This window comes from Saccopteryx bilineata, chromosome 3 (genome assembly GCF_036850765.1).
Source record: "Saccopteryx bilineata isolate mSacBil1 chromosome 3, mSacBil1_pri_phased_curated, whole genome shotgun sequence".
NCBI lineage: Eukaryota > Metazoa > Chordata > Mammalia > Chiroptera > Emballonuridae > Saccopteryx > Saccopteryx bilineata.
The window spans coordinates 6,876,827-6,887,937 of NC_089492.1; the positions used below are offsets into that span (position 1 = coordinate 6,876,827).

The following is an 11,111-nucleotide window of genomic DNA, read 5'->3' on the forward strand; positions in this document are numbered from 1 at the left end:
TCTGCAAACACTGGGGTGTGCTTGCTTTAGGCAAAGCGGGTGGCGAGAGAGGACAGAATAATTACTTATGTTGCTTTTCACAAACATCTGTTGGGTTGGCTGGCTGGTAGAATGAGAGCCAAGAGGAGAGGATCCCTCGGTGGGACCCCAGTGCTCTATGGGCTGCAGCCTGTCGCCCTTGGCACCTGGCCTTGACTGGGCTGTAAGGTGGCCCAGCATCACCCACTCCCACTGACCCCTCCGGTCCGTCTCCCTAAGGCCTTGTCCCCCTGCGCCCGAGCACGCCCAAGCCAGGGCCCCGTTCACCCCCCTCCTGGGTAGATGCTCACATGTGCCTGGAGGGGCTTTAATAAGTGCCAATGGCTTTAGTTTGGTGGCTTAGTGGGGACTTGGGGAGTTAGCGCGTTTACCAAGGGTGGCCCGTCAGGGGCCCTGGGAGGCCAGAGGCCTCGAGTCCAGCCGTGTCTTTCTGGGGAACGTGTGTCCAGGGCCTCGTGCCGTTCCTCAGGCTCTGCCTGCCCCGCTTTCTGCCTCTTCGGTGGGACATGTACCTTCCAGGCTTCTTGGGGGACAGAGTGAAATTTTCAACAGGGCCGAGCAGGGTTCCCGGCATATCAGATGCCACAAGTCATCATGGCCAGGAAGACAGTCCAGTGTCGAGACGTGGAGGAATACCAGCAGCCTCACTAGGAGGGGGCCGGGCGTTTCTCCACCTGTAACGTGCCCAGCATCTCAGCAGGACTGGGCAGCGGGCAGGGCAGAGGGCAGGGCAGTGGGCGGGGCAGGGGCGGGGCAGGGCAGTGGGCAGGGGGCAGGGGTGGGGCGGGGCAGGGGCGGGGCAGGGCAGGGGGCAGGGCAGCGGCAGGCGGGTGCCCACGAGGAGCTGGCTCCCAGAGCCGGGATCGCCTCCGCTGAGTGTTGGCTGCTCACCACCTTCCCTCTCTTCCAGATGGCGGATTGTGGTGGCCTCCCACAGATCTCCCAGGTGAGTCCCGCCTGTCACCACTCCCCAGGTGGAGGGCACGGGCCTCTCAGACCTGTTACTGCCTTCCCCCTCCCTGCAGGCTCGTCCCCCACCTCCCTATGACCCGTGATGACACCGGTTACTGCTCAGAAACGGTGCTTGTCCACGAGCACTCGTTCAAGCCCCAGAAAGCCCTGTGTGGGTGACACTGGGGTCCCCAGGGGTGAGGGGTTTGTCCAGTGGACACAGCGTGGCAGTTGGGGACCAGAGAACTCAGGTCTGCCTGACCCCAGAGGCCACAGGTTTCCCACGGGTGCTCAGAGGGGCTTCTCCATGCCGTAGGGACCAAGTTCTCTAAGGCCTTTCTCATGGCCTCGTCTGGAAGGAAAGGGGGAGCTTGACTTCTGAGTCTCCCGGTCAGTGGACGATGGCTTTGAGGTGTATCGGGGCGCAGAGTAAGACCTTAGCAGAGGAAGCTGTGCCAGCCAGAAAGAGTCTGCCGTGTGGGATGGAAGTGTCTCACCAGGAGTCTGGAGAAGAGGCCGGGTGGGCCCCGGGGTAGCCTGAGCGAGCGTCAGGCAGGTCCGGGATCTTGGCGCTGCTCGGAATCTGCCCTCCCAGAGCTCTGCGCAGAGCTGCGGGCTCAGTAGCCGTTGGCGGCTCTCAGCTTCTCTGAGCGTCAGGCAGGTCCGGGATCTCGGCGCTGCTCGGAGTCTGCCCTCCCAGAGCTCTGCGCAGAGCTGCGGGCTCAGTAGCCGTCGGCGGCTCTCAGCTTCTCTGAGCGTCAGGCAGGTCCGGGATCTCGGCGCTGCTCGGAGTCTGCCCTCCCAGAGCCTTGCGCAGAGGTGCGGGCTCAGTAGCTGTTGGCGGCTCTCTCAGCTTCTCTGCAGTTTCCAGGGCCTCCCTCTGCTCCCACCAGACAGGAGCAAAGATCGTTTTAGCATTTTATCTGTTGTATGTTTTGCCCGCTTGCTAGCTGGGAGTAGCCAGTGAAATATGCGGAGTCCCACTTGCAGGAGGGAACAGATGGGCTCCCAGCAGAACCCTGCGTAGATGTGATCATGAGCTAATAGCTGCACCTTCCTGCAGGGGCGTTTTGCCCATTCGGCCTGAGCCCGAGACGTCCACTGAGACAGGGAGACTCCAGGACCTTCCCGAGGGTGGATGTGGAGAAGGGGCACGACATTCCCTTCTATGTCTCCCCCCTCCCTCCCTCCCTTTCTTTCTATACTTGAAATGAGCACAGACCAAACCCTGGCTGTAATTCAAACGTGGTTTCACAGGCCTGGCAGGAGCTGAACTAGCCCAGGGTTCCAGATGAGCCCAGGGAGGACCCTTGACCACATCACTGCTCCTCCTCCTGCCTGACACGTTGGGTGCATCACAAAGGGTATTCCCATCCTTCCTTCCCTGTGATCCTTGCAACAGCCCTCAGAGACGGGGAGAGCAAGCATCTTCTCTCCGTTTCATGGAAGAGGAGAGTGAAACAGAAGATGGAGACGTTGCCCGTGGCCTCCCAGGGGGGCGGGGCTGGGCCCAGACATCCCGTTCCCAGACCTGTAGTCTTGCTTCCTCTCACCATGTTGAGACCTCCCTAGCTCTCTGCACCCCCAGCCTGCAACTCCTGACACTTTCTTTCCATTGTCACACAAACCACAGAGGGCATTGTGATCACAGTCTCCCCTTTACGTGTCCTCTGCTCTTTATAGAACAAGAGCAGGAGTTGGGGGAGGTGGGCAGGAACCCTGCCTCTGCCGATGGCGGCTTCTCCCCGGAGCAGGGAGAGAAAGAGCAGACGAGGTCTGGGGTGTTACATTGGAGAGTCAGGGTTAATTAGACTGTAAATGTGGCCTTTACTTGTTTATTCACCTCCCAGGTTTTTTCCCCCCAAATTATAAGAGAATTTATTTAGAAAGCAGTGAGCCAGCTGGGCTGTGTGGGCTCAGGAAGTAATACAAAAGCAAAGAAGGGAGCTGGGAGCTCAGGAGAGAGAAGGGCCAAGGTAATCACCTATGGGAGGAAGAGGGGGGAAGGTATGCGTGTGCCCCCAGAGAGAGCGCACCCATCTCCTGATTTTGATTAAATTCAGTTTTTGAGAGGGGTTGTAAAACTGTGTTTTCTTGGCATTCCCAACTCATTTCACTTAAAGTAGCCCAGCTGAGGCACTGGTTTGTCTGTCCAACCATCCACCCCTTTATCTATACTTCCTCTGTTCATTGTTTTCTGTCCATCCATCATCTTTCTGTCCATCCAATTTTTTCATTCTTCTGTCCATCTCCCTCCCTCCCTCCCTCCCTCCCTCCTTCCCTCCCTCCCTTCCTTCCTCTTTCCTCAATCTTTTTTTAATTTATCTATCTACCTATGCATGCATGTGTGTGTGTATGTATGTGTATATATGTATATATGTATGTATGTATGTATCTATCTATCTATCATATATCCATCCATTCTTCATCTTTTCTTCCTTCCACCAGCCAGCCGTTCTGCTAGGGCGGCTGAGTGACCCGCCTCAGGAGCATGGGGTTTGGAAAGCCCTGGGTTCATCTGCAGAACCCACCACTAATGAACAGTAGGACCGTGGCTGGATTAAGTACCTCTCCAAGTCTGTGCCGCTGTGAACTGTACATGAAGAAGGCATTCAGAGGCTACTGTCAGGAGAAAATGAAAGCAGGCCGCAAGGCCGTGACCACCATGCGTGGCACGTGGTATTGATGGCGTCACTCACATTCTGGACGCCGAGTAGGACACGCCACTTCATCTCGTGTAGTCTTCTTTACGGAAACCCTCAGGAGCAGGTGCGGCCCAGCCTCCCCAGGCGGACACTGGCTCAGGCGGCCGTGTAACTCGACCGCGCTCCCACAGCGAGGAAGGGATGTGACTTTTCCCCGCTGGCCACAGCTATCGGTGCCGCCTACACTTTACCCCACAGTCGTCCCTTTCCGTCCGTGTGTTGTCCTGCCAGCACAGGGTGGCCTTCTCTCTTGGGTCAAGGTCTTTCATGAAGGTGACAACGGGCACAGCTCAGACAGCTGTTCATGATCTGGAGCTCCGGTGACTGACTGCCCTGTCCCTTCTCTCTTGCAGCCGGCCAAGCTTGCCGAGGCCTTCAAGTATTTCGTGCAGGGCATGGGATACAGTAAGTACGGCGTTTCCTAGCGGGTGGGGGCCGGGGGCAGGTGTGGGGTTCGGAATGCCGGGCCCTGCACCAGGTTTGCATGAGAATTCCGTAACACCTTGGCCAGCAGCAGCTTTCTGCAAACTGGGCAGGTCAGGGGAAGAACTAGTTCGCTGCAGGGAGGGTGGGTGGCAGCATAGAGTGAGTGTCTTCTTGACACCACAGTGGCTTGTTCTCCATCCATTGTTGAACAGAAGTTGTTTCTCACTGGGGAATGTTGAACAGAAGTTGTTTCTCACTGGGGAATGTTTTTAGATTTAGGTGCAGATACAATCCTTTTAAGCACCAGGAAGTCAGAAAACAGTGAAACCGTGCAGATCTTTTTAATTTTCATTATTGCTTCCTTAATAAGAGACTTTTGGTTGTAGTGATGATGGTGAGAATGATGGTGGTGATGATGATGCTTATGCCCTTAATGGTGGTAACGATAAAAGAGTAGTAATAACTCTGTTATTTTTCCTCATTTAACCACTGCAGTAATCCTATGAGATACTCTTATTTCCATTTTACAAATGATGAAACTGAGGCTTACTTAAGTAAGGAGCAGAGTGGCGATCTGTGAAAGTTCTCTGAACACTGTACAGCTTAGAGTAAGCGGGTGATCAAGTTACTTCCATGTAGGACAGAGAGCGTCTTCGCTAAAACTTTAGATAAATGGCCTCACAGTTCAAGGGCATGCTGCTGCTTGTGCTGTGGCTGTAGCTCCTCCAATCAACGCACGCGGTTCTTTTTCCGGAACGTGGTCCAGGACTCGGACAGACAATACCAAGGTTCCGCGCTCCACTGGGCGGTGGCCACAGCTGGTCCTCGTTGGTGTGTCAGCTGTGGCTCTGGCCCTGATGTGGTTTCTTTGGCTCTCTCTGCCTGCTGCTTGGAATTATAACTTATGTGCCCATCTTAACTAGGAAGTCTTTGCACTTCTAAGGTCTTGCGCTTTTTTTCCTCTGAGACTCAAACTGTCTGCTGTGTTTAAAATAGTAGCAGGATGTCTGACCACAGTCCCAAGTTTGGCCTCAGCCGTATTTAGTGAGGCCGAGAGCGGACGAGCCTGATATATATGCTTTGGGCGGGATCCATGTCCCCAGGTGCCCTCTTCCAACAGACGTCACCTGCCTGTGGGTGTCCCGCCTTCCCAGCTGCTCTCCCCGTGGGAAAGGGTGCAGGCTAAAGCTGTAGCGAGATAGCACTGGGCAGCGTGTGTTTACTGTGCAAGGTGTGAGTCACAACTCCTTTGTCCCGGCCTCCCCTGGGTCTGGATTTCTGCTTTGAACGTGTATTGTGGGGAGAAAGGAAGCAAAAAGCAGGTCTCCTTTATCCCTCCACGTCAGCCGGGACATCCTTCAGGTTTCACGGGAGGAGTGAGAACCCCAGAGGCATCAAGCAAAGCGAAAGAAAGGGATCATTTGTTGAGCGCCTGTTCAAGATGGTGCAGGCATCACGAGCCCTTGGCATCCATGACGCCACCCAACCATTGAGAAGGGGATTTAGTACAGCAGGGATTGATGCTGGGTGTGGGTGTCTGCCACAGAAAGCTGACACAGGTGCCCATCGAGTGACGTCCCCCAACATACTGGTGTGGCCGCCAAGACAAAGCCCCACATAGCGGGTGGCTGGAAACAGCACAAATGTATCCTCTCGTAGTACTGCAGTTCTAGAAGCTGAAAAAGGTGGTGTTCTGAGATTCCAGTAGATGTGGATTGGGGGGGTGGCATTCAACCCAGTACAGGTGGGGGGGGTTGTCTTGTCTTCATTACATATAATATTATCAACCACTTGCCATGTGCAAGGGCGTGTTAAGCCCCGAAGAATGGATAACGCCCGTGATAGTTCCTGGGAGCTCAGAGGCTTCTTGGGGTGGAGGCGACATAGACAGCTTTGCCACAAACACGCCGTGTGGCCTTGGTTTTCCCAGCTGTGGCTGGAGGGACTAGTCCATCTGACCTTCAGTGTCCCCCTCATTTGAGTGCTTGGTGACAGTACAGGGCAGTGGGCATACACCTGAGTGCTGCCTTGATGGGGTCAATGTTAGTGTGCCCATTTTACAGATGGGGCCAGGGGGCTCAGAGAGGGACACCCCCACAATCACACAGCTGTTAGGGAAGGGGCAGAATTGGGGTTCAGACTAAGCTCTGGGTTCAAGCCACTATGTGACTGCAGCAAGTCATTACCTGACCTGGGCCTCACTGTCCACCTCCGTGGGCTGATATAGGGACAACAGGGAGCCTAGTGGCTGGATTACTGTGAGATGGATGGGACTCGGAGATGCTTGGCCAGGTCGGGCACAGAGAAGGCGCCATTGCTGGCGTGCGGCTGCCTCTAGCATTTCCCTACCCCTAACTGGTTCTCTCCTCTCTCCCCAGTGCCCTCGGCCACCATGACCCGCCTGATGCGGTCTCGCACAGCCTCGGGCTCCAGTGTCACATCCCTGGAGGGTGCCCGCAGCCGCTCCCACACCAGCGAGGGCACCCGCAGCCGCTCCCACACCAGCGAGGGCACCCGCAGCCGTTCCCACACCAGCGAGGGCACCCGTCTGGACATCACCCCCAACTCCGGGGCCACTGGGAACAACGCCGGGCCCACGTCCATGGAGGTGTCCTGCTAGGCGGCCTGCATGGACAGCCGCCCCCTGGACTGCGGGATCACCGTCGCTGCCCTCTCCTCCAGCCCCTTCCCGTCCCCTGCCTGCCCCACCGCACGTAACTCGATATTAATCCAAAGCTTATTTTGTAAACGTGAGCTCTGGCAATGACAATGTTAGATGGGATTTGTCGAGGGTGTCCTTTCCGAGGGCCGGGTGGGGTGGACCAAAGGAAAAGAAGCATCTCAGTGTCCTGTTTTCATTAACGAGTGGCCTGGTGGCCACTGTCTTACCCTCCCTCAGAGGTGCCACACTGCCAAAAACAAGAGCCTCGGCGGGAAACGCGCCATCCATCCAAACCTAGGCTGCCCTGGGCACCCTGGATCTAAGGGGCATTGGGCTGGAAGTCCCGCCCCCCCGCTTCCTACTTCCTGTCCCGCTAAGACAGACCGACCCAGCCGGGAACAGCGCCCTTTTCTGGTCTGGGGGGCAGGAGAGCGGGGAACCGTGGGTCGCTCATTCAGGCAAAACAGGAAGCAGGAAAAAGAGGCAGAATTTATGTGGAGGCTGGAAGGGTTTGGAAAAGCAAATCTATGTAGTTAACCTGACACAGATTTTTAAAGTTTGTGCATATAGACACATTTTAATGCCAAAGCATACAAGTCTGCTTTTCTGACATTTTTTAATGAACACGAAAGCGGGCGACAAAATCTCCTGGCTTTGCAAAAAAAAAAAAAAGAAAGAAATGTTCTTGGCAAACATGTGGTATCATGAATTTAAGGCTTTTTCTCTGCTCTCTGCCTCCTCTCCCTTGCCCCTGCCTCCCACCCCAAGTACATGAACGGACGGGTGTTTCACTCATGGGGAAGATCCGGTCACTATGTGGTTGCTTTTGCTTGAAGTGGAGGAGACGTTCGGGACAGCTGCACCTGGCTGCCATGAATCTGTGCAGTGGGGGGAGGGGTGTTGGGGTGGGTGGGTTCGGGGACTAGCTCTAAGTAAGAGATTCCTTGTGGATGTGATGGAATCCAGTGTAGTTGTGATTTCAACTGATCCTGTTCTGGTTTCCGGGAATGTTCTGTGATTGAGTTAAATCTTTTGACAGCTGGGGTTTGAATCTGACCTTGCTGGCCCAAGGTTGTTGACCTGGGTCTTCGGATTGACATTTGCTTTTGTACAGGGGGGTGGGGATTCAGGGTTGGGAGTGGTGGCTGGGACGCTGTAAGGGAATGCATATTCCGTGGGATTTCCTTCCTTCTCCTGCCTTCCGCTCTCCCCTGCCCCTCTAACCTCCTTTCTCTGAATGGAGCGGCACCACTGACATTTTTTAGGCAACGTCAGCCTAGCTGCCGAGTTCCTGTACTACTACTGCCTTTTGATTTTCATTTTGGCTAACCGTGGATCTTACAGGAAGTCTGATCGGTGTGCATGGGATATTGTGAATCAGCCGCTGGGAATCTCGTGGTTTCCAGGACCCCTGAAGTTGGTAGAAGGAAGTCGTCAAGCCTTGTAGGTAGCTTGAGGGGGAATAAATGATGCAGGTCACGGGCCACCTACCCCTGGGAGGCTTCCCCAGACCTTGTGCAGAAGGCTCAGGTGTCCAGGCAGGAGTGGCCGAATCCAGACAGAAAGCGGTTGTGTACAGGTCTTTCCAGAGGAGTTTCTTAATGAGATATTTGTATTTATTTCCAGACCAATAAATTTGTAACTTTGCAGTGGCTCGTGTCTTTTTCCTCTACCGGAGATAACGTGCGTGGGGCATCGTGGTCCAGGGATGGGCCTTTCCTAACCTGGGGCCTCCTGCCATATCCCTTCACCTTCGGTTTAGAGCAGGGGTCTCAAACTCAACTCAGCATGTGGGCCGCAGAGCAAGATCACAGCCGTTCGGCGGGCCGCACTAGGTCTACAAAAGGCAACTGTTACGCAACACTTTTCTCACTGCGGTTGAAAACAAAAAAAAATCAGTACAACAAGCACAATCGTACATGCAGTTTACTCAGTGTCACAAAATGACCAGAAACTATAGTTCGCATCACAACTGCTGTTAACTAAGCTAATATCTAGCTAGGATGCTAGAGAAATGAAAAATACAAGTAGGCCCCTAGGTTTACTTAATTTTATCCAAAATATTTTGAACTTCGTGGATTAGTCTGCGGGCCGCACAAAATTGTTCAGTGGGCCGCGAGTTTGAGACCCCTGGTTTAGAGTCTTGCTGTCCAATAAAAATAGAATGTGAGCCTCGCAATCTCTGGTCACCACATTTCTGAAAGCTAGAAAGAAAAAAACAGGTGAATTTTATTTTAATAATGCATTTTATTTAATCCAACATATCCAAGATATTACCATTCTTCTTTTTTATTTTTTTTTAAGATTTTATTTATTGATTTTACTGAGAGGGTAGGGAGCGAGAAGTGTCAACTCATAGTTGCTTCACTTTACTTGTTTGTTGATTTCCTGTTGCTTGTCATATGTGTCTTGACTTGGCAAGCCCAGGGTTTCAAACCGGCGACCTCAGCGTTCCAGGCGGAAGCTCTGTCCACTCAGCCACCGCAGGCCTGACACCATCCTTTTATTTATCTAACAAATACCAGTGTGTATTTCGCAGACCAGGCCCAGGTCAAGTGCTCGATGGCTTGGACAGCACAGTGACAATGGATAAAGCTTTTCAACCTATGATTAGAGAGAAACATCTTTTTTGACGTTTGATTTTTATTACAGAAATGTATGTAGAAAAACCACTCTTTTTTCTTCACATCCAATCACATCCGATTGCAATGCTGGTTTCTATTGGGAGAAAATATGTAAATTCAACAGGTTTTAGTATAACCTCCCATTTTTATTTAAATTTAAGATTAAAATTTATAGAACAGTTACAAAGGTAATAAGTACAATGAGCTCCCAAATGCCCCACACGCAGTCTCCCTGATTGTTATCAATGGCTTACTAGTTATTATGGTCCGTTGGTCACAGCTAAGAAATCAGGGTTGATGTACTAAACTCCATACCTGATGAGGATTTCACTGTTCTTCCCCTCTTGTCCCTTTTCTGTCCGCGGATCCCCAGCACAATTAGTCATTGTCTCCTCGGCTTCCCTGGGCCGGTAACAGTTCCTCACACTCTCCTTGTCTTGGAAGACCTTGACAGTTTCGGGAAGCACTCGTCAGGCGTGTTGTAGAATGTCCCCCAGTGGAGGTTGGTATGACACTCCTCCTGGTTCAATTAGGGTTTTGAGCTGGGAGTGAAGACCACAGAGAGGAGGTGCCTGTCTCAGGATGAGTCAGCAGGGTTGATCTCTCTGATGACCTTAACCTCGATCACCTGGCTCAGGTAGCGTCCGCCAGGTTTCTCCACTGAGCTGAGGACCTTCTCCACTCTCCTTTCAAAGCCAGGCACCATTTCCGTGCAGCCTACACAGAAGACACCCCACCACTTACACAGCGACCATGCTATTATTTATCTTGGTTTTTCTTCACTTCTTGGAGTGTGTCTTAGAGGGTGTGATTAGCCGTAAGTCTGCCTCATCGTGTAGTTCATGGGCTTAGTTCACTGCCCCATGGTAGAGAACATAGATTTGGAATATGTAGGAGTTGACTCGGTCCTGAGGTGAGAGAGCATTTCTAGCTGAGGGGCCAGTGTGGACCCCAGCATGGAGGATGGAAGGTCTGTGCATTCAGGGGAAACCAGTGGTGTAGACCCAGGTGGGTGACCCGTGTGGGCTGTGTGAGGCAGGAAGAGATTTAGATGCATAAAATAAAATAACCTAATTTCACTGCTAGTGAAATATAGTTGTCTAAATGCTGCAATCATGTGACATAGTAACATGTACTTTATTTTATTCTTTTTAGCGAAAGAGAGAGATAGGAAAAGAGAGATGAGAAGCATCAATTCTTCATTGCGACACCTTAGTTGTTCATTGATTGCTTTCTCATACATGCCTTGACGGGGGTGGGGGCTCCAGCTGAGCCAGTGACCCCTTGCCCAAGCCAGCGACCTTGAGGTCATGTCTCTGATCCCATCCTCAAGCCGGTGATCTCAGGGTCTCAAACCTAGGTCCTCATCGTCCCAGGTTGACCCTCTATCCACTGCACCACCACCTGGTCAGGCATACCATGTACTTCATTAACACGTTACCTAGTAATGCGGAGGCAGGCGTGGTATGATTTCCAAGCAGCAATGAGCACAATATCTTGGCTATCTACCACAGCTGTGCTAAGTAAAATAGGTGTGGTTTCAACTGGTGGTATTAGGGTTTGTGTCTATATTTATATAGAGCAAAATGCTCAGTTGCAATGAGAGGTTAGTAAAGAGAAAGGTGCATTTTCTCCCATCCTAGTACATGGCCCCTGTACTTTCTCCATGGATTCTTGGTCCGAAGACTCCAGGTTAATAAGCCC

General features: G+C 52.6%; 1 protein-coding gene across 2 annotated transcripts in view; it reads left to right on the forward strand.

Annotated features, from left to right (window-relative positions):
* The window catches only part of NDRG1 (N-myc downstream regulated 1), a 48,411-nt gene extending 39,979 nt beyond the window's left edge, over positions 1-8,432 (forward strand). Inside the window, exons 14-17 of one of the 2 annotated variants that reach the window (XM_066265622.1) lie at positions 950-985; positions 4,049-4,100; positions 6,500-6,574; positions 6,605-8,432. In XM_066265622.1, coding sequence (XP_066121719.1) covers positions 950-985; positions 4,049-4,100; positions 6,500-6,574; positions 6,605-6,741 — 300 coding nt within the window. In that variant the 3' untranslated portion in view covers positions 6,742-8,432. Of the gene's footprint in view, positions 1-949; positions 986-4,048; positions 4,101-6,499 lie in introns of both variants that reach the window. The other variant, XM_066265621.1, reaches the window with a different exon arrangement.
* Positions 8,433-11,111: the final 2,679 nt, after the last annotated feature.